The sequence below is a fragment of the Haliaeetus leucocephalus genome, unplaced genomic scaffold (genome assembly GCF_000737465.1).
Source record: "Haliaeetus leucocephalus isolate CR32 unplaced genomic scaffold, Haliaeetus_leucocephalus-4.0 Scaffold178, whole genome shotgun sequence".
NCBI classification, from domain to species: domain Eukaryota; kingdom Metazoa; phylum Chordata; class Aves; order Accipitriformes; family Accipitridae; genus Haliaeetus; species Haliaeetus leucocephalus.
In genome coordinates, this window is record NW_010972614.1 from 211,023 (window position 1) to 236,260 (window position 25,238).

General features: G+C 40.7%; 1 protein-coding gene across 3 annotated transcripts in view; it reads left to right on the forward strand.

Annotated features, from left to right (window-relative positions):
- Nucleotides 1–721: 721 nt before the first annotated feature.
- The window catches only part of PRKG2 (protein kinase, cGMP-dependent, type II), a 32,955-nt gene continuing 8,438 nt past the window's right edge, over nt 722–25,238 (forward strand). For 2 of the 3 annotated variants that reach the window (XM_010564397.1, XM_010564398.1), the window contains exons 1-10: nt 722–794; nt 858–1,233; nt 11,342–11,508; nt 13,218–13,331; nt 16,175–16,280; nt 17,522–17,585; nt 18,919–18,996; nt 20,046–20,140; nt 20,950–21,018; nt 25,083–25,181. In XM_010564397.1, the coding sequence (XP_010562699.1) occupies nt 722–794; nt 858–1,233; nt 11,342–11,508; nt 13,218–13,331; nt 16,175–16,280; nt 17,522–17,585; nt 18,919–18,996; nt 20,046–20,140; nt 20,950–21,018; nt 25,083–25,181 (1,241 nt within the window). Of the gene's footprint in view, nt 1,234–11,341; nt 11,509–13,217; nt 13,332–16,174; nt 16,281–17,521; nt 17,586–18,918; nt 18,997–20,045; nt 20,141–20,949; nt 21,019–25,082; nt 25,182–25,238 lie in introns of all 3 variants that reach the window. The other variant, XM_010564395.1, reaches the window with a different exon arrangement.

The window sequence follows — 25,238 nt, forward strand, 5'->3', positions numbered from 1 at the left end:
GAAATTTCAGACAGTATTTCAGTCAAGCAGCCCATATGTTCATCCTGTTGATACCCTTTCCTGGGCATCTCCTTATGGCCATGGTTGGAGACAGTTTATAAGCTAGCCAGACCCCTGTTCTGATCAGTATGACTGTTCTTTTATGGTCATAACACTTAAAGGTTTTTTTTTTTAATTATTATTAACACATATGCTTAATAATCACATATCCTTTATGCCAGGCAGATATGCACGCACTGGTTAAATTAGTCTGTGTACTCAATAATTATTCCTCAACAGGGAGGTGACCCAACTTTTTTTTTGCTTCTAACAATTTTCTTGCTTCAGCAGTAGAGCGCAAAGCTTTTCTCCTTCCTGCTGTTTGTTTTGTCTTTGTTAGGCTGATAGGAGCTTACACATCTCTTCTTCAACTCACAAAAAAGAAGTGGTAAGCATCAGACCTTTTGCTTTGTATCCACCAACCTACCTACCTCTTCTACCTACCTACCCCTTTACTATCCCCTTTCTATCCACCAACCTACCTACCCCTTTACTCCTCTGACTTTCAGGACTGGAAAGGATGAAAGCAATTGACTATATTTACTATAGTTGTATATCTGAAATTCAGCTGCCCATTAATTACTAAATTCATTACTTATCATTCCATGAATTATTTTTTTCTTCTTGTTGGGGAATGAAATAAAACTGCAAATTTATTTTCTCACCTAGGTATCTGGACAAAATGGGGAATGGATCAGTGAAACCCAAGCGTCTGAGGCGGCCGGATAGACACGTAGCAAACCTCTCTATTGGCTGTGCTAGCAACCATAAGTTTTTGAAGGACCCAGGTCCAGGCATCAATGTGATCAATGGGCAAGCTGATGTTCTTTGCAGCAGGGTGCTTGAACTGGAAAAGGAGCTGAAGAGAAAAAATCAAAAGTTGCAAGAGGGTCAAAGTCATGTTGCTGAGCTTCAGGAACAGCTGGCTGTGCAGACTAAGGTCATAGAAGAACTCACCAAGGAACTTCAGAGCAAGTGTATACAGTTGAACAAGCTGCAGGATGTTGTTAGCACTCAAGGAGAGCACTCTCTTCAGCCTTCTCCATTTAAAGTGGCTTCAAGGATTCAAGTCTCTGCCGATAGGAGGAGAGGAGCAAAGGAAGGTGTATCTGCAGAGCCGACAACATGGCTGTATGGTTTGGACAGGCAAGCTATGTTTTCCTTTGAAAAAGCAAGAGTACGAAAGGATTCCAGGTGAGCTTGTTTCAGGGGGATTATATGCTTGTGTGTTATGGGTTTGTGTGGTGGGGTTTTTTGGTAGCAGGGGAGGGGCCGCAGGGGTGGCTCCTGTGAGAAGCTGCTAGAAGCTTCCCTGGCTACAAGTCAGACCTGCCTCTGGCCCAGGCTGACCCAAACAGTGACAGTGGTAGCTCCTCTGGGAGAACAGATTTAAGAAGGGGAACCTGCAGTGAGTAGGGGGATTGGAATGTGAGAGGAACCCCTCTGCAGACACCGAGGTCAGTGAAGAAGGAGGGGAGAAGGTGTGCTGGAGGAGGTGGATGCCCCTGCGGCCCGTGGTGAGACGGCAGGCTGTCCCCCCACAGCCCATGGAGGGGAGCGGGGGAGCAGATGTCTGGAGGATGGCCACGACTCCATGGGAAAGCCTGTGCTGGAGCAGTGTGTGACTGAAGATCGGCCCATGGAAAGGACCCACTCCAGGGAAGTTTGTGAGGAACTGCAGCCCACGGAAAGGACTCACATTGGAGATGTTCATGAAGGACTGTCTCCCATGGGAGGGACCCCACACTGGAGCAGGGGACGAGTGAGGAGTCCTCCTCCTGAGGAGGAAGGAGCGGCAGAGACAAGGTGTGGGGAGCTGACCCCAACCCCATCCCCTGTTCCCCTGCGATGCCAGGGGGAAGGTAGAGAGAACCAGGAGTGGGGTCGAGCTCGGGAAGGAGGGAGGGGTGGGGGGAAGGTGTTTTAAGGTTTGGGTTTACTTCCTGATATCCTTGTTTTCATTTGATTGGTAGTAAATTAAATTGATTTTGTTTCTTCCCCAAGTTGAGCCTGTCTTTTGCCCGTGACCATAAGTGGGGAGTGATCCCTCCCAGCCCTTATCTCGACCCACGAGCTTTTCTTTATATTTTCACCTCATCCCACCATGGCCGGGGAGCAGGGAGGGAAGTGAGCGAGCAGCTGCGTGGTGCTTTGATACTAGCTGGGCTGAAACCACGACACTTGTGTTACAAGGATATTATTTTTATGACAATGATATCCTCTCCTCATGATAAATCAAGATTAAAGTATCCATCTCTTTTATATAGGCTTTGTCACTGTGGTAGTTAGATGCTGGTTGAGTTTGTGTGTAACTTTAACCAAGAATCATGTGTGTCCCACAGACTTCAGATGAAGGGTGGTGAGTAGCCTCTGTATTTTAGTTGAGGAGACTCTTATAGTCTCTTTGGGATTTATCTTTACTGCCAGCTAAGCAGAACCTAAGCCTCTTCTCAGGTCTAGGTTTGCCTAGTGCTTGCAGCAGAAGCTATACTCTGGAGCACTGACAAGCAGAAGGCTGGATGCCTTCATGTGTGTTCAGATTCTTATTCCTATAGCATGGATGGCTTGGGAAGGAGCAGGTGGCCCCAGCTCAGCTCTCCCAAATGCAGTACAGACATGGATTCTGAGCTGTGTACAAAGTTTGTCAGCCCAGTTTCAACTCAGTCTGTTGCGAAATATAATGAAATGTTTTGTACGGTGCGATTATCCTCTTAGGAGCTTCCTTCTGCCCTCCAGATTCTGACAGTCATGGTGTAGGATCCTAATTTTACTTGTTCCTCTTTGAATCCAATTATACTTCTAGCCTCTGCAAGAGCCAGAAATATCTGTGGTCACAGCTGATCATGTGGACAGACGTATCAGACTGGTATCCTTAAACATACCTTAGACCCTCTTTTACTTTGCAGTGTAGACACAACCTGAGTGTCTGTTTTAACATAGTGGTAGCCAGAATCTATGTGGACTTCAGCCAGCAGCTTAAGTGCCTCAGATTTGTGGGGAGCTTTATTGTTTTGTTAAGAATTCATGGTGCATTTGAGTAGGCTTGAGAGTCATCAGACTTGGTTTCTCATCCATCATGTCCAGCATTGCACATTAGAGGCTGTGTTGTGAACCAGAAAGGCTGCCTGAGTCATCATAAGGAGCTGAAATCTTCAGCTAGCAGTGTTTTTCCAGAGTAAGGGAACTCTATTAACATTTTATCACAAGTACCTGGGCAGTTTAAATAATTGTTTGGTTTAGGAGTGTTCTATATGTAATTACCTGTTTTCTCTTTGGTATGATCCTTGTACTGCAGTCCGCCACCTGGCTTTCAGAGACAGAATTGTGACAGCACTGAGGATTGAAGCAAGAAGAGCCAGTTGATTAGCTAAGTGCAGCACAGACTTTGGCTTTCAGAACAAAAACAAATATTGCAGCTTAAGTAATCCAAGTGTAATGCTGATCATGCAATAGAAACAGAGCTAGAAATTTGCCTTCTTGATTCAGTGGCTTAGCATTTCTAAAAACATTTTCTTTTTAGCTGTTTTCTTGTCTTTCTAAAAGATTTAGTGTAACATAACAGGATAAAGGATCAGTCCTCTTCCCTCCTTTCATCTCTTACAATCTGGTTCAGAGATTGTCATTGTTACTGCTAAGGCTCCCATAGATTCATAACAATTTAGAACACACCATTCTTAAATTTATTCTGATATTTACTCCTCTGGAAACAACTGACTGCTTAAGTATGCACTGCATTGGCAGTAAGAGCACACCATCCTCCCCTCCCCACCATTTCCAGCTTTTCTGATTCTGTTTGTACCTTCGTTTTCTTCTCTTTAGTACTTGCACATTCTTGAATTTTCATTTAAATTCTTGTCTTCCGTGTTGGTCATTAAGCTTGGATTTGCCTGTTAATTATTGTCCTTAGAGTAAGTAATTTGAGAAGGAACTAGAACTCATCATTTGTTTGATTGTCTAGTGCTAGCAAGTGTACCAACTTGGCCAGAGCAATTAGAATTAGAGGGTTTGCCTTGTGTTCTACACAAAAAAAGAAGTTGCTCCTCAAGCTCCAGTGCGAAACTAAGTAAAACCAATTTTGGACGTGCAACCAAATCTTCAATTTTTAATACTAGAATATTAATTTAACGTAAATGTATGATTTCAATTGACTGAAGAGTTTATGTAAACTTCTTTCATGGGAGGCAGGATTATGACTGAAGAAAAACATATCTTGCAGCAGCCCTGCAGTAAAGGACTTGGGGATACTGGTGAATGTAAATTGAACATGAGGCAGCAACGTGTGCTTGCAGCCCAGAAAGCCAACCATATCCTGGGCTGCATAAAAAGAATAATGGCCAGCAGCTTGAGGGAGGTGATCCTCCCCCTGTACTCCACTCTTGAGACCCCACTTGCAGTACTGTGTCCAGCTCTGGTGCCTGCAGCACAAGAAAGACATGGACCTGTTAGAGGGGGTCCAGAGGAGGGCCACAAAAATCATCAGAGGGCTGGAATACCTCTCCTATGAAGAAAGGCTGAGAGAGTTGGGGTTGGTCAGCCTAGAGAAGAGAAGCCTCTGAGGAGACCTTATTTCAGTCTTTCAGTATATAAAGAGGACTTTCAAGAAAGACAGAGAAAGACTTTTTACCAAGGCCTGTAGTTAGAGGACCAGTGGCAACAGTTTTAAACTGAAAGAGGGTAGGTTAGATTGGGTATAAGGAAGAAGCCTTTTTACCATGAGGGTGGTGAGGCACTGGAACAGGTTGCCCAGAGAATTTGTGGATGCCCCATCCCTGGAAGTGTTAAAGGTCAGGTTGGATGGGGCTTTCAGCAACCTGATCTAGTAGTGAAAGGTGTCCCTGCCCATGGCTGGGGCATTGTATTAGATGATCTTTTAAGGTCCCTTCCAACTCAAATCATTCCATTCCCCCATCCTTTCCTCCATCACCTTACAGTTGATCTCTTGAATCCTAAATCATCAGAGGGCCTAGAATTAAGAAAAGGTGACTTCTAGGGTATCCTAAGTATTCAGTAGATCATTCCAGACATTAAAAATTTAATTGCTTCGAATATTAAACTTAACTTCAACTTCATATTTTACCCAGTGTTACTAAACTTAATTTTCTGCAATTAACTATTTTCCAGCTTTAGCTCTTGGTAGGAAATAAACACAGCCAGTCTTGCGGTGTTTTACATGTAGGTCCAAGAGCATGGTCCAGTTGTCAGAAAGACAGGTAAGTAGTGGAATAAGATCTTGTATTATTGGCATTACAGCAGGTGGTCTTTGTTGTTGTTGGAGTTTTTTAGTGATGCTTTGTGTTAATGTTCTTTTTAGCCTAAGTAGTCATGAAAAAGACGGGTCAGACTAGTTTTGGTTTTATATACAGTTTAGACCATCTCCAAGAGTTCATGTCTTTGAACCTTTGGCTAAGGTTCTGAAACTTAAATATGTCTTATTAATGGGTACTTGTCATGTGCTTTGCAGTGATCAAAGTGACTTTGTTCAAATATCTTAGGCTTTGAAAGACTAGACATCTTGAACTACAGTACAGCAAGTATGGGTGACTTGAGTTAATACATATGCAAGGTACTAACGAAACCTCAATTCCTGTGGCATAATCAATTTTTAAAAATCTTGAAGATCATACCTAAAGTATTTGTCATTTGCAAGATAACATTTTTTTCCTGCTACAGCCAGCTTAACATTAGATGCTGCTCTGTGACAGCTCTTAGACCTGGACAGAATGCTTTTTTAAACTACCCTTATAGAAAATGTATTTTATAAAGCAACATACATTGTAGTCACAGAAGGAAGAATTTATGCTTTCTCCAACTAATCAAGTTATAGTGAAAAATCTTGCTCAGACTTCTGGGGTGGGGGCAGATACATCTTTCTATGCAGTAGTGGCCAAAGTATTATTTGATCTTCCAAATACTTTGGAAGCAAACAGATGCGGAAAAACGACTACAAAACTGTTTTAGACATAGCACTACTATGCCTCTCAGTTAGATAAGCCTGCAATACACATGCACTTGTTTAAGCCAGCATCACCTTGCTATCGAGACAACCAAATTCTGGAAGGTACAAACATTTTGTTTCCTTACCTGGGCTGTAAATACTGTAGTAGGTCAAATTCAGACAGTTGGCATACATGTAAGGACAAAGTCTAACCTTCACTGTCTACAGAATTCTGTCCACTGTAATTAAAAAATACTGATCCTTTAGCCTAACAGTGTCTATAGAAGTGTTTAGAGTCATTGATATAGGTAGCTGCCTCCCCTTTACAGAGAGAGGACTTAATGCAGCCCCACTTCTGCATAAGACAATTGCAGTGTTGCTACACAGTTGTGAAAGGAGCTGTTTCAGAAGGAAGGCAAGTTCCATGCTATATTTGCATTGAATCCAGAGTGTTAGCAGTCCCTTTTAGAAACATTTGTAAAACAAATGTCACAATTTTATGCTATTGATTTAGTAGGGTTTTAAGTGCCATACTTTTGTTTGGAGTATCTCAGCATGAAAGTTTTAGAAGCTTTCAACGGTTCTTGATCTATCCTGCATGAGTGGATGTTTTCTCATGGATATAGTTCATCTCTTGAGCTAGTTGGATAGATCCATCTCAGTTTCCAAAAATATGAGGTTTTCCTTAATGGGAGTTTGAGCATTGAAAATTTAACTAAAACCTGAAGATTTTAGAGTTGGAACATGGTATTTGACAGCAGATCTCTCCAGTCTTTCAAATGGAATTTTTTTTAATCTCTTATCCTTTGCAGTGTTAAGAATCTAGGTGTCTCAGTATCTGTAGGGCTTGGTTCTCCATTTTTCTGTGTCCTTCCAGAGCATCCTATCACCATTAGCAGCATTTAAGCTGCCTATATCAAGTCCCTTCCCATTATGGGCTCAGGATCATGACCCAGTTCTGTTATTGGTTGGGGAAGAACTGTCTTGACACTTGACATTGATGTCTTTTACCAGTCAAGGCCAGCAGGTAACCAAAAATCTCTCTTTAGTAGCAGGAAGGTATATTAAGAGAAAGCATTACTCTGCAAAGTATATGTTGTACCCTTGTACCTGGGATGACATCTATCTTATGATGGGAATAAATTCCCAATCCTGTTCACAAAAAGCCCTTCTTAGAGTGTCAAGTGCTATTTCTAGGGGTTGACTGGGAATGTATTGAAAGGGGCAGGGGAAACATTTCCACAAGAGCTAACAACAGGGAGGGGAACAAAGACTAGAGAAGGACACTATGGCAAAGCTGGCCCTAGGCAGTGAAGAAGAGTCCTACTAGCAGTGGGACCAAGAAATACCTCAACACCAGAACAGTTGTGTGGAGCTGTGCACTCCCTTTTTAGCCTTTTAGTAGTATTTATCAGGACAGTGACAGGCACGAGTATGGGATCAAATGTCTTCTGTCCTTTCAGGATATCTAGTTATTTCCAGCAGCAGTTCTCAAGAGTGGAGTGGGTATATGAGAAGCTGAGGAAAACAATGGAGAGAAAACTGTTAGATACTGTGCTGGATGCCCATGAAATGAGCGATCAACTGCTTCAAGAGCCTGAGCCATGGTTATGATACTCATGTGTCCTTCGCTCTGTGGCCAACTGCACTTTCTGAAAACAGCATAGTCTTCTGTTCTGTAGTTCTGGAAGCTTTAGTGCTCATTTTAAGTATCAGCTTATGACCCATTTACTGTATTTTATTGGAGTATTGTATGCATGATGCAGGCCAGGGTGAATTAAATAAGCAAGGTTGTTTTTAGCAGAAAACAAAGTTAGAGCTTATATTCTAATAACTCTGTTGCTTTCGGCAGAAGCTAAGTTATGATCTCTGTTTCTAAACACAGTCCTCACCATAGCTATTTGATTTTACTTTTCTTGCCTTATCTCATTAACTTTACTTATTTTCAGTCATTATATGGCTGGTAATATTGTAAGTCTACTTACTTGCCTTAACTGACTGTTCATTTTTGGATTTTCTTCAGGAGATTTTCCCACATAACCTAGTTTTGATGATAATCTTGCATTGTTTTATGAATACAAGCAAGAGTGGGCCTCAAATGCCTCAGAAAGCTGTTAGGGTGTTTATTTTGTTATGCAGGTTCCTTACACATGCACATTAGGAACATGGGGACTTAAAGGCAGAATTTACCTTTCACTTCAGCAGTAAAGGAAAACTACTCAGTAGGTCCGTAAAAGCTCCATCCATGCAGCAGTTGTTTAATTGCATTCATTTCTGGCATGGATTCAAGGCACTGCTTTATAGGAAGCCCTTGACCCAGGACATACACAAGTCAATCAGAACTCATAGATTGCTAGTACATATGTATAGCCAGCTTTGTCTCGGTTGGTTAATCATTATTAGTGATTCATCCACTGTTGATTTTTCCACATTTTCTTCTTAAAATCCAACCACTGGGCTCTTCCACCAGCAGCTCAAATAGACTGTTCTTGTCCTTACAATTCACCCATTTATATGTGTTTACTACTGCAGGAAATGATGCAGAGGCTCTGTCTCAGTGAGCAGCAAGAACAGGGCTGTTCCACAAGAGTAAGTGAACTGGGGGTGACTACAGCACAGACAATGTGCTCACTAACCAGGGCACCATCCCACAAGGTCTGGACAGGGTAGGCAGAGCAGGGTGGTGATAACAGGGTCCACCAGGAGTCCCACAGAAGAAGAGATCAATCAGATGCAAGCTCTAACCAAGAGACAGAAATAAAGTACTTAAAATATTGGGCCAATACCCATCCAGAAGACAAAACCAAAATCCATTATTTCCATAACATAGCTCAGGCAAGAATTGAATGCCCAGACCTGAGCTTAAATAGAGTATGGAGGCCAATGAGCAGAGGATGCGTGCATGGGTTGTGGTCCCAAGTGAGGCTGATAGGGGTAGTTAAGGCCTATTACTGCCCTTAGGGCCCTGACAGGCTAGTCCTTGATCACTGATGTGCCTACTTTACATGCCTTTTGTCTGACTTTTACGGATACACTGAAGCTTTTCCGAAGACGTTTTTAACAAAACAACTCGGGATAGGTGCAGTTTGCTGTAGCATCACCGAAGTGTGATATAATATAAGTTTATTTCCCTGAATGCTGAATTTCAGAATGCAAAGAGGTCAGCGTTAATGGCTGCATGCCTATATCCACAAGCCCTTGTGTTATATTTTTACTTCTGATTATACCCTAAAAATTCCTAAAAGCAGTAGAGGAAAGGGCCTGCTTTGGAAAGATTGTCTCGTGTCTGGTCATTCTCAAAGAGACAGAGTGTATTTGGCATCCCACATGAGCAGACTACGACAGATTTTTACTCGGGTAGGAGCATTTATGCTGTTTGTTGTTGTCTGCGCAAAGGAAGCGGGCACAGCAGAAGTAGGAAGAGTTTTGCAGGGGGGTGGATGGAGGGCAAAGAGCAGTGTGGAAGGGATCAGTACTAACCCTCCACCTCCACACACACCTCTCCTGGATCCTGGTCTTATTTTGTGAATTATGGGATTCACATAAGTCAACGGGTACTTTGCAAGCCGACCTTGCGATCGTGTCCTGATCATAAGTTTGTTTAGTAGCTATGTTGTCTCAAAAGTGGGGTCGTTTACCCAGTGTGTGAAACGCCAATATACACACAGAGCAGAGATATTTTATTCCAGGTATGTTTGCACAAAGATGGGGGCTAGGTGGTAAACCACAAAGCTACCACACCTCATGCCTAAACGGGCAAGCAATTTATACAGTTTAGTTTTACATATTTAGTTTCCAAAGTTCTTCCCCAAAACTATTACTGGTAGTTGCTTATCTACCACAGTTTCTATTGGGCTAGTTTTCCCGGCTTCGAATTAAAGGTACAGTGTTCTTTTATTCTGCAGCGCATGCTCAAGGTGGGTGGGGGAGTAAGACTTTTGGTCTTGAATTGAGTCGGTGGTCATGATCTCCCCTGCCGCCTTTACCTTTCCCCCAGTTACTGAAGATCTTTCCTGACTTCATGGCTGTTAGCAATGATTCAACTTTCAGCGCCTCCTGGGGTAGGATGTTCCCTTCTTATCAATCTTTTAGTTCTTCAGGGGCACAGTTGTTACCAAGGTATGCCTTGTGTATACAAAGGGTATCTTGTTTTACAAGACCTTTGTGGTCTTCTTAAGTACATCACTCCTTGAATACATCATTAGTACCATCAGTGTTGACTTTAACCTTACTACTATCATCAGTTAGAAAAAATGTATGAGAATGTTAGAAAAGTGGACCTGATTTTTTTAACAAGTTGCCATTCCTGTACAGGCAAAACTTGAAGATATAACTTGCACATTTCTTTCCTTCAGATAAGCAAGGCTATATACCTTAGTCGTGCAATGGGGAAAGAATATGGTGAGAAACAGTGCAAAACTTTCTCGGGAGCATGTCTTCTACTGGGAGCCTTTTTACGTCTAACTTGATGCTTTCTGCAGGCGGGGTCACACAGGAGGAGAGAGTCCATAGTGTGGCACAGCTAATGGAATGCATATTAATTGCAAGGATTGTAACATTTGTCAGTGGTACTGGTCATGTTGTTACTGAAATCCGGAATAAAACTCCTTAACACCAATGTGATGTTAAGAAGCAGGCACTTTGTTTATTTCAGCACTGGATGCACAGGGGATAATTCCACCTAATGTGCATGCCACAGCTTCAGCACAAACAAGTTATATGGAGTAATAATTACATATTAATCAGATTAATATATATATGGATAAAAATTATTATTAGTGATTATCATAGTACTGCCTACATCCGATCATGCGCAATAATGAATTCATTTGAGTCGAAGGGCTGCTTTTACGACCACTGACCGTTTTGAGATTCTGTTGGCTGTCCTTGAAGTCTTTGTTCTTGTCCTTGTTCTTTGATCTTGAAGCTTAATGCAGTTTCAATCACATGTGGTCCATTTCAAAATTGTTCTCATCTAGCGTACAGGAACATCTAGTCATAAGAGCAAAGAACTGAAAAACTTATGAACTAGTTAATCACTTAACTACACTTTTGTAATTACCTATATTAACTAGTCTCCTGGCTACACTTTTGTCTATTGTTTCAATCATAATGTTAGTTCTTAAAACACAAAATTCGATAGAAAATATATGAGGTTTCCATGGTTATAGCTATCATGATTCATTGTACCCAACACAATTCCCTATAGTTACAATTTTAACTTGTAAGTAAAAAACTGATTTTTGTATTGTAACAATGTGAGTGTTATAAATGAGAGGAAACACCTTGAGAGGAATGAATGCCTGGTGAATAATATAACCCAACCATTCTGGATCTTTTAAACTTTGGTTTTTTGTTTGAAACCAGTGAGAAGAAGCTTATCACGGATGCCCTGAACAAAAATCAGTTCTTGAAGAGACTGGAGCCTCACCAGCTCCGAGATATGGTGGAATGTATGTATGAAAGGACTTTCCAGCAAGGGAGCTACGTCATCAGACAGGGAGAGCTGGGCAATCACATTTTTGTGCTCAAAGGTGAATACTGCTTACTCATACAATGCACAAGTGCAAGAAACAGGAAAGTAATTCAGAAGTCTTTGCAGGAAACCACAATGATGATGTTTGTGCTCTTAAATCATTTATGCTAGCCTGCTCAGGGCAATGCAAGTTTTACCTGTGAGTTTTATGAAACAGAGTGAGAGTAACAAAAAGCACCTTAGAAACTTGAACCTTGATTTAATGCTATTTCATGACCTCTTTCATTTCTGAAAGCCTAGAGGCCAGCAAATCCTTTCTGTTGTAGGTAGAGCCAACACTTTCTTTTCCAAAAGAAGAGCAGGTATAATTTAAAATACAGAAAACTGCTCAATGGTGAGGCAACTTCTGAAATAAACTTACTTTTCAACATTCATGAGAGCCTATACCAGTTTTCTGTGTATGGGAAATTGAGAGATGAGATCTGAGTTTACAGTTCTCAAAGCTTGAATTTTTTTTTTAAAAAAACAGCTGCTTGTTTTTTCTGGGAAAAAAAACAAACCACAGAACAAAAACCAAACTTTAGGATAAGAAGACTTTCCTAAAGTAATGCCAACAGGTCTGAAGTAATCTCACTGCAGTTGTCTGTGCTGACTGCTACTGTGTGCATACTCAAATCTCAAATTACAGATCAGCCATGGTGGAGCCCAAGTTTAACATCTGGAAGTTCCTCCTAGTGTCAATACTCTCATCATCTCACCATAAAAAAAAAATAAAAATCAGTATTTGTGATTAATTTGCATACTGTATCAATTCTGAACCACTAGAAGGCCAAGAGGCTCATATGAATTAAGAGTTCATGCTGTAAGGAGTATGTTCTGTTGAGGCAGGAATATTCAAGCCAGGAACATACTGGTATATGTTGGCAAGCGTATATTCTGTCTTCTGGCTTCATATGGATGGGTTAGCTTGAAAAATTGATGGTAGCTGTGTTAGGATAACACAGATGATGCAGGGAGAAAGAGGAGGTAAGATTTGTAATGGGGTAGTCATATTTTTGCTAGATAAAATGATAACATTTTGAAAAACAGATGAAATATGAGGAAGAAATTGTGCAACTGGAAATTTTTGACACATTAGACCTTTTTTGAGGAGTCAGTGGGTGTCTTGGAGAGAGGAGGACCGAACTTTAAGAAGAAGTTTAAGGGAAGGTTTTTTTGAGACGTAACCTATGAAGAAATTCAGACTTTCTTTGACTTTTGCTAGGTTTGTAGTAAGGCTCAAGGATAATTTCTTAAAGGAAATATGCTTTTCATTTTTCTGCCCTCTCCTTTGCATTCTGCACATATATACACATACACATGTATGAACAGAAAAACCTCATGAGTAATTTATCCTGTGATCACTGTTTTAAGACTTGTTTGTCTACACCACACTAGGCTATCTGAACTGGTACTGATTGGTTTGTTGTAGCAAAGGTTTATCCCATCAGGATTTAGAATGACCCTTTTCCATGGCCTTTTTAGTGTTGAAAAGTTCATTTCAGTTTTCCCTCCATTCCAGAGCAGATTTGTAAATTAGCAATACATTAAAAAAAAAAAAAAAATCTCTACTGGTTTGTACATGTGTTTCAAAGCACTGTTTGCATTGTTGCTCCCATTCCTATGTTCCAGGGAGTGGCGAAGCCAGAAATACATTGATTTGTTTTCCCTTCACTCTGTGCAGTTGAGCTCAGTTTTAATACCTATTATCCTGATGATTTTTGACAGAGGGCAGTCTGGAAGTATTTCAGCAGAATAAACTACTCTCCTCAATACCTGTGTGGACGACATTTGGTGAACTAGCCATTTTATACAACTGCACACGGACAGCCTCTGTGAAAGGTACCTGAGGTTTATTATAACAATGTTGCTCAAAATGAAAACTATGTACTTTTGTGAGGTCCCTGTTATATCCAGATTTCCTTTGAAGTTTTCATTTAATAGATGTTTGCATGTCCTGATTATCTACAGTAAGCTCATGTTTCTTTCCTTGAGTTCTTTCTGCTTGGGAACTCTAATAATACTATGCTATGAATATAATTCCATCTCTAGCATGACCTTTGATAAATAGGCATCTCTAAAGTATGCTGGTTAGCCAGATCTGTACCAAACTACCTGCTACGGAAGGATTATGTTTTAATGTTGAACTATTTAGTAGCAGCAATGGTCTTTGGCTCTTATGTTCTTGTGTCAAATGCAACCCTGAGGCTGAAATTACACTGAGTTTGAAAAGATATTAGAACCATGGCATTTTTAATACAGCAGATAAAGTGTAATTCAAGAGGAAATAAAATAATATGTAGGAATTGGTTGCTTTTGTACTTCTTTTAGTTCTGTATCATTAAGTTACTGAGTCTTGCCAAGATCCATTTGCACCTGGCATTTGCGACTGGCACTTGGGAGAAGATTTGAGTTTGATCTCAAATGTGGTACTCAGAGAGATGAAACTTCTAGGTGAGATGTGCTGCTTCTCTGAGGCAAATACTGGCTCTTGCTTTGTGTTTACTGGCTGAGCAGGATGGAGTTGTTAAGTGTTGCTCTGATACAAATATCCCTCTTCCTGCATAAGACTGGATATTCATCCGTTAAGTACCCCTTGATTCCTTTTCTAACCTGCCATAATCATTCTCTGACAGACCAGTAAGTGACCAAATATGATTAAATTCATCACTTTTCCACTCTCCACCATTCCATAAATATTACTTGTGTTTGAAGGCTAATTTCTGTTCTTGTCTAAATCTGCAGGAACTTTGGACCACCAGTAAGTATGAAGAGTTCATGTTGACTTAAAAAGGAGCAAATGGAATAAAACAAGAAGTTGTTTGCTTTAAAAGCTTCTGGTCTTTCTTCCTGCACCCAGTTTAAGCACTTAATCATTGCTGGCTGTGCAGATGGAAGTTATTACTTGTAATCTGTTTTTGTTGCTGCCTGATAAACAGAACAGCATCAATAATGTGATTATTTTTCTTACTAGCACGCTGCTCTACTTTAATATGTTCCCTATTTTTCTTTTTTGCCTTCTGTGTAGTATTAGCATTATAAAGTAGTGTTTCTGCATAGTAAGATGTCATGCTGCTTTAGAATTTAACATTAATTGGTTTTGAGGTAGGACAAGAGTTGTCCAATTACGGACAAGAAAGGGTGTTTGAATACTTAAAATCACTGCAGAAACCCGCCCCTCCCCAATAGCTTTCTTGTTGTGGAGGAAGAGCAGTACAATGCCATAACTGAGCATGACTAGTAAATACATATGTGAAAACTTTTTTTTGATGCTGGATCTAGTGACACCCTTTACCTGCAGTCTTTGAAAACTGACAAGTGAAGGACTTTAGCCAGACAGCATTTCAATGGCTGCTGCTACCCAGCAACATCTTTACATACAGTAGCTGTATTTGAAACTGAGAACATGATTTACTCATGTTTCTGAATTTCTCTTTCTCTAGCTCATTTTTGAGATTACAGGCTTTTTTCCTAGCTATATAATTGCTTTATTTACTTAAGGTGCAAGATACAGGAAATGCATTTGTGATAGCTTGGATACTTGCCATAATTTCTTCATGCAAAGTAAACTGAAAGATGTTATTCAAGAGAAAAACAAAACCAAATCAATACCGTTGCTCTCCTTTCCAGTATCCAAAACATTTTCGAGCTGTTTTGATAAATGGCAGTTAAGAGCATATGTGTATATCAGTGTTAAGTACAAAGAACAATGTCTGGGTATCATTTTAAACCTGGCATTTTTCTTTCCTATAAAAATGATTCTGTTTATGATAAGTTGAGGAAATCAATTGCTCTAATTTTTTCTGTAGCTTTCCTTTATCCCAGAGAAAACAGTTTTGTTCCTTCTTATGACAGAAGGAAAACTGCTGAATATGGTGTAGCATTTTTTAAAAGAAGAGATTAAATTAAATAGAATCACCTTACTTTGCTTAAAAAACCAAAAAATTCAATGTCTTCTGTTGTGTCAATGATTGCACATGGAGGCCACTTAGTGGTTTGCATCTTTGATGCTGGATCTTATGCATGCTTACTGTATTAATATTTTGATTACCTTTCGAAAGATAATCATTAATGTTTTGATTACCCTTTATTCCCTTATAAAATGGCTACATTGGAAGAAAACTGTGTGAGGATCACAGGATTAATTGAAATAAAATGTATTTCTTGGCCTCTGTTATTTCTGTCTTATTGCATATCTCACAAACCTTTGCATGTAATCTGAATTAGAGATGGATCCAAGCCATAGTATTCAACATGCCTCATAAATTTTGAAAAACTTCAGCCAAGTTTTTGTTTCTTTCAAATCAGCTCCTTTGCAGATTACATTGCAGCTTTTGAGTGCAATGACTGTCCATGATTAGGAGTAGATCTTCATAAGCATTCAGCCCTGTTTGTACTCATAGTAAATAGCTAGGTTTTCAAGGTTACTCAGCCTGTGGAGTTGCATGGCAAGTGCTCTGTGGAGGAACCATTTGGAAATCTATGCCTTACTTTAGTGAGCATTGTTTAAGTGGGAGCTGAATTCTTTTAAAAGCCTGATGGCAGTAGGTGCTGAATATTTTAAAATTTGGCCTTTGGCATTTTGAAAGAGCTAGTCTGTCTTCTACCATGACCTGATACTGTAATGTCTTCCATCAAGTCATTCGGAAACATTGATTTTGTTGTTGGTTTTTGTTCTCTTAAAGCAATCACCAATGTTAAAACATGGGCATTGGACAGAGAAGTGTTTCAAAATATCATGAGAGTGACAGCACAAACAAGACAAGAGCAATACAGAAACTTCCTTAGAAGGTAAATATAATGCATTTCTATTTCTAATACTGGTTTTGGTTACTTCCTAAGGTGCACAACAACACTGCACCTGTCTTGGAGAGAGAAAGAGGCGCTCTTAATGCAAAGGGCCTCAAAAATCTGAATATTTACCTCTCTTGATTTTTTTTAGGATTCACAAAATCATTTTTCTCATTTTGATTGTTTTTCTCTTGCATTACATTAGGAAACAGCAATAGGTGCTTGCATGATTCTAAGTAATGGAACAAATGTATAGGAAGGTTGCACGGCTAGAAGTTAAAACAATATATTAAATAAATGGAGTTAAATAAGTCCTCCAACTAGAAGCTAATTTGCTGCTGGAGTAGATTAAAGAATATTCCTCATCCCTTGGAGACTTGAATATAAGAACTGCATGTCTCTCAATTTATGAGCTGATTCCAACGTAATTTACTAGGAAATCTGCAGAGAGTAGAATAATTCTCTCTCCTGCAGGAACACTGAGAGTTGTACAGTGCTTTTCATTAGGAAGAAGGTCAAGTTAGAAGTGCCAAACCATAATTAGATGGTGTCATATTTTCTTTATTATAACAGAATAGTCATTCTTTGTTAGGCTTCAAATCAAGCCTGGCCATGCATAAAACATCTTGTGTATTTTTTGCATCAATCTTGATCTTTGATTTCTATAAATACTTCTTTGCTGAGCCTGAGTAGCTAGAGAGCGCTATGATTTCCTAACTTTTACAAGTGCGAGTGCTGAGGATGGGAAGTTTTTTCATTCTTACCAGCAAGTTCACTAAGTCATCACTGTAGCTCGATTCTCTTTTAATAGTCATCCAAGTAGTACTGAAGTTGTTACCTTTGTCTGATTTTGCAGTCTCTGCAGTACATCTGAAAATATATTATTAAATTACTATAATGTCTTGGGTTTGCAATTAATGGGGTTTGTGTGACTGAATTTTGAAATTAGTTCATGTGCCCACTGGAGTTTTTTCCCCTACTGAAATACGAAGTTGACTTACATACTGACCAACGTTTGCCATGTTTCTAAGTTGTAAGTTGTGCGAGTTCTGTTTATCTAAAAAACAAGATGAGAATGCTTGAACCTTCCAAATTAGGATTTAGTTGTATACGATGCACCACCAGTTTAGCTAGTTAGAAAATGTGGTTGTACAAATTGTATAGGTGAGAAGAGATCATGAAAAAAGTGTTAATAATGACTTTCGGGGGTTTTTTTGTTTTGCATTTCTGTTTTCTGGAAGTGTGTCCCTGTTGAAAAACTTACCTGAAGAGAAATTAACCAAGATCACAGACTGCCTGGAGGTGGTAAGATACTGTTAAGTTTTTCTAAATAGTATTCCGTAAGCTTTCAAAATACAAAGAAGAATAAATAAGTAAAAACAAAACCAAAAAACAATGAAGCTTTTTTTAATATGACAGTCGTTTTGGAGTGGTCAGAGTGGAATTCCAGGTTGGCAGCAAATAATAACATTTAGTGGCCTAAGAGTAAGTTATATCTTTGGCACTGAAGGAGTTAAGCAAGTAGGTAAGAGGATCTATAATCTAGCCTTTATTAAGATTAAGCACAAAGTTGCTGACTGGGTCTCTAACTCTTTTTTGGTAATCACGCTTTACCTGTTTGCAACGTGGATATGTAATACTTTCATATGCCTTGGATCACATACACTGCAAAATATAAGGGGAAAAAGGCCTTAGGACTGCAACACATGAAACCAGTCAGATATCTGTGTGTCTTAGGGCTGCATATGCCAGCAGCCTTTGGAGCTTAAAGGCTTGATACATGATCATAGCTGTGGTGGTTTCCAAGAGCAGTGGTAACTATCAATGTTTTTTGTATAGGCAAAGTGTGTAGGAACCCCAGTCTTGGGACAGTTCTGCAGGTGGACAACAAAAGTTCCTCAGAAAACTAAGAGCCTCAGACCCAACAAGTCGATGGAGGCAGATAGTGATGCATGGCCATAGCACAAGAAGATGAGGAGATCATGGTGTTAATTATGTGAAACGGCAAATGGCCTTAGCACAGCAGTATCCTAAGCAGTAACTTTTTTTTTTTTTTTGGGGGGGGGGGATTCCTGGTAAGGGAGAACTTTTAGGAAACAATCAGAGGAGAAAAAAAGGAGGTGGTTGTTTTTGAGGAACAGATCACAAAGCTGAAAGTTAACATGGAAAAAATGCTTGATTGAAAGTTAAACAATTAATGAAGGCAGGTTTCCCTAGTAGAGACAGAAAAGTTGGTGCTTTGGTAGCTTGCAATAGATGATTTAGGCATTCCCACTGAGGTGTCAAGCCCAAAATTACTTTTGGAAATGGGATTTTAATTTAGAACTCTTTTAAGAGCTCTTGATACCTTTTTTTCCTTGTTTTCCCCTGCTTCATAAGGATGATAACAGTTAATATTTTTTTAAACAAATAACGTGCTGCTGCATTAAGATAAGTTACAGATTGGCCACCATACATTACACAGTGGAATGCTTGCATATTATTATGGGATGCAGCATATGCAGGAGTTAGGAAGTTAAACATCAATGGAACATCCAGATGTATTAAGAACACTGCATAATAATCAGAATTTTCAAAGAGGCTAATGATATATTGGACAGTATTGTCTCTTTTCCCTCCTCCCCCCCCCCCCCAACAGGAGTACTATGACAAGGGAGATTATATTATTCGGGAAGGAGAAGAAGGAAATACCTTCTTTATAATATCAAAAGGAAAGGTAAGGTATAATAAACCTAACTTATAAAGTAACATACACAAATACCTGTATTTCAAAAGCTACCTTGAGGGGTATGGTCTTCAGTAAAATCTGTGCAGAGTTTTTTAGGATGCAGTTAAGTTCACACTACTGTGATAAAAGCCTGGAGCAGCATTTCAGAGATTCAGGGAGCCTAATTTTCATTCGCAATGAACCCATGTTATACTGTTCTAATTATAATGTAATTAAAGTATGTCCTGAAGTCTCTTGACACTGTAGCAGAGATGTAAAGTCAATTTTTTTGTAAATGAGATTTGATCCTATGTCTTCTCCTGGATGTTTCAATATCTGATGGGCAAAACATAGACTTGTGAAATATCTAAGAAATAATGGAGTCCTGGGTTTAATGGAGAATGGCCTTCTAGGTGACACAGGGTCTATTCCTCTCATTTGTTAGTCCCAGAGGAGTAAGGCAGCAGCACTTATCTATCAGCTGTTACATTGGAGGCTGACACAGGACTTTAAAGAATCACATCAGGAGAATTTTAATCAATAAACTTCCAGTAGGGGTTTCAAGTTTCCAAAACATGTCTGTGTCTGGAGATATTCTGTTTGTTTTTTGCTAATGGATGTGGGCATCAGCAGAATGCGTGCTACTGTGGAAGCGGAGTATCGTGAGCGGGGAAATGTTAGTTAATGTTTCTGGAGGCTATCTGTTTAGCTGAAAAGACAAAAAGCTCATATGATGGCTGCCCACTGTGGGAACTGAAGTATTTTTCAGTTTTTCATTAAAATGCCATTTATTTTGCTTTGCTTTAAAAGGTACGAGGAGAAAATTGGGGGGTGGGCAGTAATGAATATATTCATTTTTCCATCTCTCAGAAAAAAAACAGAGAGGTGTCAGAGAATGTTTGATGGTTTAATTTTTGAGAAGAGGGAGCTTATGAATTTGTAACTCTTTAAGGAGCATTACTGAGTTTAAGACATTTATGAAATGCACAGAAAAGAAGGGAAAACCACGCAATACTTTGAAACTTACTTTGCTAAATTTTTGTTCCTGTACTTTCTAGGTGATAGTTACCCAGAGTTCTGCAGAGCAGTTGCAGCCTCAGCTAATTAAAAATCTACATAAAGGAGATTACTTTGGAGAAAAGGCTCTCATTAGGTTAGTTCACATTGTCTGATTCACAATGTATAGTATTTCAATGGACCTATCACTATATGTCAGATTATACAACTCATGGCTGTTTTGAATATAATCTTTGTTTTGATTGTAAAGTCAACAGATGAAGGCAGCAGCTGAATTTGTCGTAATGTTTTGGTTTTTGCAGGGAGGACTTGAAAGTATACACTGTCATCTACCATTGGTTTTCCCTGAAAAAGCCAAATGTTGGCCCTCTCTGCATTGTTGCTTATTGTTTATATTTCAGTAAAAGCTGTGATGAAAACTTGTGCCAGGCTCTTTATGACTCCTAGCATGGATAAATTCCATCATTACTGGACCGAGCTGTTGTTTCTGTGCTGGTGCCCATGATAGTAAGAAACAGAGAAAAGGAGTGCAGAGAAGATATGACCTATGAGCTAAATAGCTCATGTAGCACATATTTATGTGGGTGATTGAGTAGGGATCGTTTGGTCTCTGGAATGATTTATATCTGAGGACTATTTCAGAAATGAGTAGTAAATCCTGATGTAATGCTAATGACATTGCATCCTAATTTCTTGGAAGGTTGCTAAAGGATGTCATGATCCAAACCCTACTGAAACTGGAAAAAAAACTGTGCTAGACAATAATAATGATTAGTAAAATGTTATAATTGTGTGTTTGGTTCAGCAATATTAATCCAGATACACACTACAGAGGTCTTCAAGGAGTTTCTCCTATAACAGCTGTAACCCTCCTTAAGTACAGTGTGAGGTACTTTGAGGATTTTTATATGCTTCTGAATTCTTCTAATCTGTTTCAATTCTTAGGGATGATGTCAGATCAGCAAACGTTATTGCAGATGAACACAATGTGGAGTGCCTCGTTATAGATAGAGAGTAAGTATCATGCTACAGTTTAATGAAAGACTTGCATCCTTCTTCAGTAGGTTAACAGTAAGACGTGACTTCACTGTAGGCACTATCACAATGGTTTTTTTAAGTGAATACTGAACAAGTGGTTACACTTTTGGAATACTGAGCTGTGGCTATGCTTTAGACAAAGACTTAATGAAGAGAGACTGATAGAAGGTGCAGGACCAGAGAAGCTTAAGAGTAGTTCAGAGTTATTCTTCTCTTTCTCTCCTTGTGGTGGTGATGCTTCACATTTGTTAAGTGCTCTTCATTGGCTCAGGGAACAACAAAAGCCCCTGCGTGTCCCTGGTTTCAGGATGTCTTTTTGTCAAGGGGGACATGCAGCCAAATTCATGGCTTTGTCGAGTAGCAGCCAATTTTGCACTTCCTAAAGTGGAAAAGAATGGAACAGATGGAAGGTAAAAGAAAGGAAGCTCCCAGTGGAAAGTGAAACAGCAAACCCGCATTTCTCAGGGCTAGTTGTAAGGATGCTTACTTGGAATGCAGACAGCCACCATCCTTTTCCTTGTTGAATCCCAAAAGGGCTCCCACTGAGGGCTAAGATTCTACCCCAACCCAGGAAATAGCATCTCGGGCTGTGAATGCATTTTCTTCTTCTCTTCTTTAGCTTGTGCAAATAGATTGCAGAGAAACATGCCAAAGCTGGTGTGTTCTAGGGGAAGGGGATACCAACAGGATTGCAGTAGGTAAACCAAGGGTTGGCATGGCACCACCAGAGGGTGGCAATGCTAGTAGGAACATTTACACTGGTCCTGGGAGCACAGAGGGCTCAGGAGCCTATCTGAAATGCTTGTACACCAATGCATGCAGTATGAGAAACAAACAGGATGAACTGAAAGTGTTGATCAGCTCCCAGAGCTATGATATCATAGGTATTAGTGAGACTTGGTGGAATGAGTCCCACAGTTGGAGTGCTGGGATGGAGGGCTACAGGCTGTTCAGGAGGAATAGGCGGAGCAGGCAAGGTGGAGGTGTCGCACTGTATGTAAGGGAGAAGTTTGATTGTACAGCCCTTACAGTTGGTGATGATGTGGTTGAGAGCCTCTGGGTGAGGATTAGGGGGATGGAAAACAAAGGAGATGTTGTAGTGGGTGTCTACTACCAATCACCCAGCCAGGACGTAAGCACTGATGAATTACTCTACAGGCAATTAGGAGAAATTTCTGGATCAGTAGCCCTTGTCCGTATGGGAGATTTCAACTTCCCAGACATCAGCTGTAAATATCACACTGCTGTGACAAGCAGGTCTTGGAAATTCTTGAAGTTTGTAGGAGATAACTTCTTGTCACAGGTACTCAGTGAGGCAACTAGGAAAGTTGTCCTCCTAGACTTGCTATTTGTGAATAGAAGGACTTGTGGGGGATGTGATGGTAGGTGGCTGTCTTGGCCACAGTGCTCATGAAACGGTTGAGTTTAAAATTTTTGGTGCAATGAGAAAAAAGGACAGCAGAGTTGCTATGCTGGATTTCAAGAAAGCAAACTTTAAGCTATTCAGGGAGCTATTTAGCACAGTACCCTGGGAATCTGCTTTTGAGGGCTTAGGACTCCATGAGTGCTGGTCACTCTTTAAGAATGACCTTTTAGAAGCACAGGAGCAGGCGATCCCACTGTGTCATAAGTGAAGCAAGCCGGCCAGAAGACCAGCTTGTCTGAACAGGGAACTCCTCGTGGTGCTCAAGAGGAAAAAGAAATTGTATGATCTCTGGAAGCGAGGTCAAGCTTCACAGGAAGATGACAGAGCTGGGGTTCTTATATGCAGGGAGAAGACACAAAAGGCCAAAGCTCAATTAGAGTTGAAACTGGCCAGTGTTGTGTCGGACAACAAGAACGGCTTTTTAAAGTATGTTAATAGCAAGAGGTCTAAAGAAAACATTGGACCGCTACTTGTTGAAGCCTGTCACCTGACGAATAGGGATGAAGAAAAAGTGGAGGCATTCAATACTTTTTTTTGCCTCAGTCTTCAGTAATACAGATAGACCTTGGGCTGCCCAGTCCCCTGAGTTGGAGGGCCACGAGTGTGGGAACAGTGACTTTCCATTAGTGGGCACTGAAATTGTAAGGGACCAGCTGTAGTAGCTGAATGTTCCCAAGTCCCTGGGGCCTGGTGGGATTCCTCCCAGAGTACTGAAGGAGCTAGTGGATGTTACGGCAGGACCCCTCTCAGTCATCTACGGAAGGTCTTGGGAGTCTGGGGAGGTCCCTGCTGACTGGAAGCTAGCCCAAGTTATTCCAATTTACAAGAAGGGTGTGAGGGAAGACCCAGGGGACTACAGACCTGTTAGTCTAACCTCAGTTCCTGCAAGAGTTATGGAGATGATCATACTGGGTACAATTGAAAGGCATTTAAAGAACAATGCAATCGTCAGGCACACTCAACATGCATTCACAAAGGGAAAGTCCTGTTTAACCAGTTTGATATCCTTCTGTCATAAGGTCACTTGCCTAGTGGATGAAGGGAAGGTGGTGGATGTAGTTTTTCTGGATTTTAGTAAGGCTTTTGATACTGTCCCTCACAGCATCCTTCTGGACAAGTTGTCCAGCTGTGAGATGAGCAGGTACGCAGTGCGCTGGGTGAAGAACTGGCTGAAGGGCAGAGCTCAAAGGATGGTAGTGAATGGGGCTACACCTGGCTGGCAACCGGTCACCAGTGGTGTTCTTCAGGGTTCAGTTCTAGGGCCAGTTCTGGTCCATATTTTTGTCTGTGATCTGGATGCAGGAGTTGAATGCACCATTAGCAACTTTGCTGATGATCCCAAACTGGGAGGTGCTTTGACTCTCTTGAGGGACAAGATGCCTTGCAGAGGGATCTAGATTGACTGGAGCATTGGGTAATGATTAATGGGATGACATTTAACAAGTCCAAGTGCTGGATTCTGCACCTAGGACCGAGTATAAATTGGGAGAGAATTGGCTGGAGAGCAGCCCTGCAGAAAGGCATCTGGGGGTGCTGGCTGACAGCAGGCTCGATATGAGTCAGCAGTGTGCCCTGTCAGCCAAGAGGGCAAACCATATCCTGGGGTGCATCAAACACCGGTCAGTCAAAAGAGGTGATTATCCCGTTGTATTCAGCATCTGGGCCCCACAATTTAAGAAGGATGTTAAGGTACTTGAGTGTGTCTATAGGAGGGCAACAAAGCTGGTGAAAGGGCTGGAAGGAATGTCCTATGAGAAGCAGCTAAGGACTTTGGGCTTGCATAGTTTGGAGAAAAGGAGGCTGAGGGGCAACTTCATTGCTCTCTACAGCTTCCTGGGGAGGGGAAGTGGAGAGGGAGGTGCAGATATCTATCTCCCTGGTATTCAGTGACAGGATGCATGGGAACGGTTCAAAGCTGCACCAGGGGAGGTTTAGACTGGACTTTAGGAAGCATTTCTTTACCGAGAGGGTGGTCAAACACTGGAGCAGGCTTCCTAGAGAGGTGGTCAATGCCTCAAGCCTGTCAGTGTTTAAGAGGCATTTGGACAATGCCTTTAATGACATACTTCAACTTGGTCAGCCCTGAACTGGTCAGGCAGTTGGACTAAATGGTTGCTGTAGGTCCCTTCCAACTGAAATAGTCTATTCTAAGTCTGTTCTTCCCACAGCGCTGTTACTCACCTCTGAAGCAGGAGAGGTGATCTCAAGCACTTTGGCACTGTGCACCAAGAGCTCTATCCATTGGGACAGAAGGACTGATAGCCTGGACTCATGCCAACCTGGTTCCTGTGGTAGGGATGGTGGAACCACACTTAATAACCATAGTGTATGTAGGTGGCAAAGTACACCCAGCCTACTCCAAATTACTTAAACATAGCATGAAATGACCTGAGGAGATCAGGCACTCTGTCCCCCTACCCTCTGTCAAAACAAGTTTGGTACTTCAGCTGGTTACCGCCTCTTCAAAGCTCTTAAAATTTATACTGTCAAAGTGATAGTGTAAATCTCAGTCTGGGTCATGACTTAGAGGCAATGTAAAGCCTTGGTGCAGCAGCACAGATACTGTTTTCTTTCTCTTCCCACTCTGTTTATACTGTTTCATTCATGGTTTTAGGACATTTAATCAAATTGTTGGAACTTACGAGGAGCTCCAAACTTACCTTGAAGGTTATGTGGCTAAGCTGACCCAGGCTGATGAAAAACGACATGCAAAGTAAGTCAGATCATTTCTTAGGTACATCTTTAGTAGGTAATCATAAAAAAGGGTGAT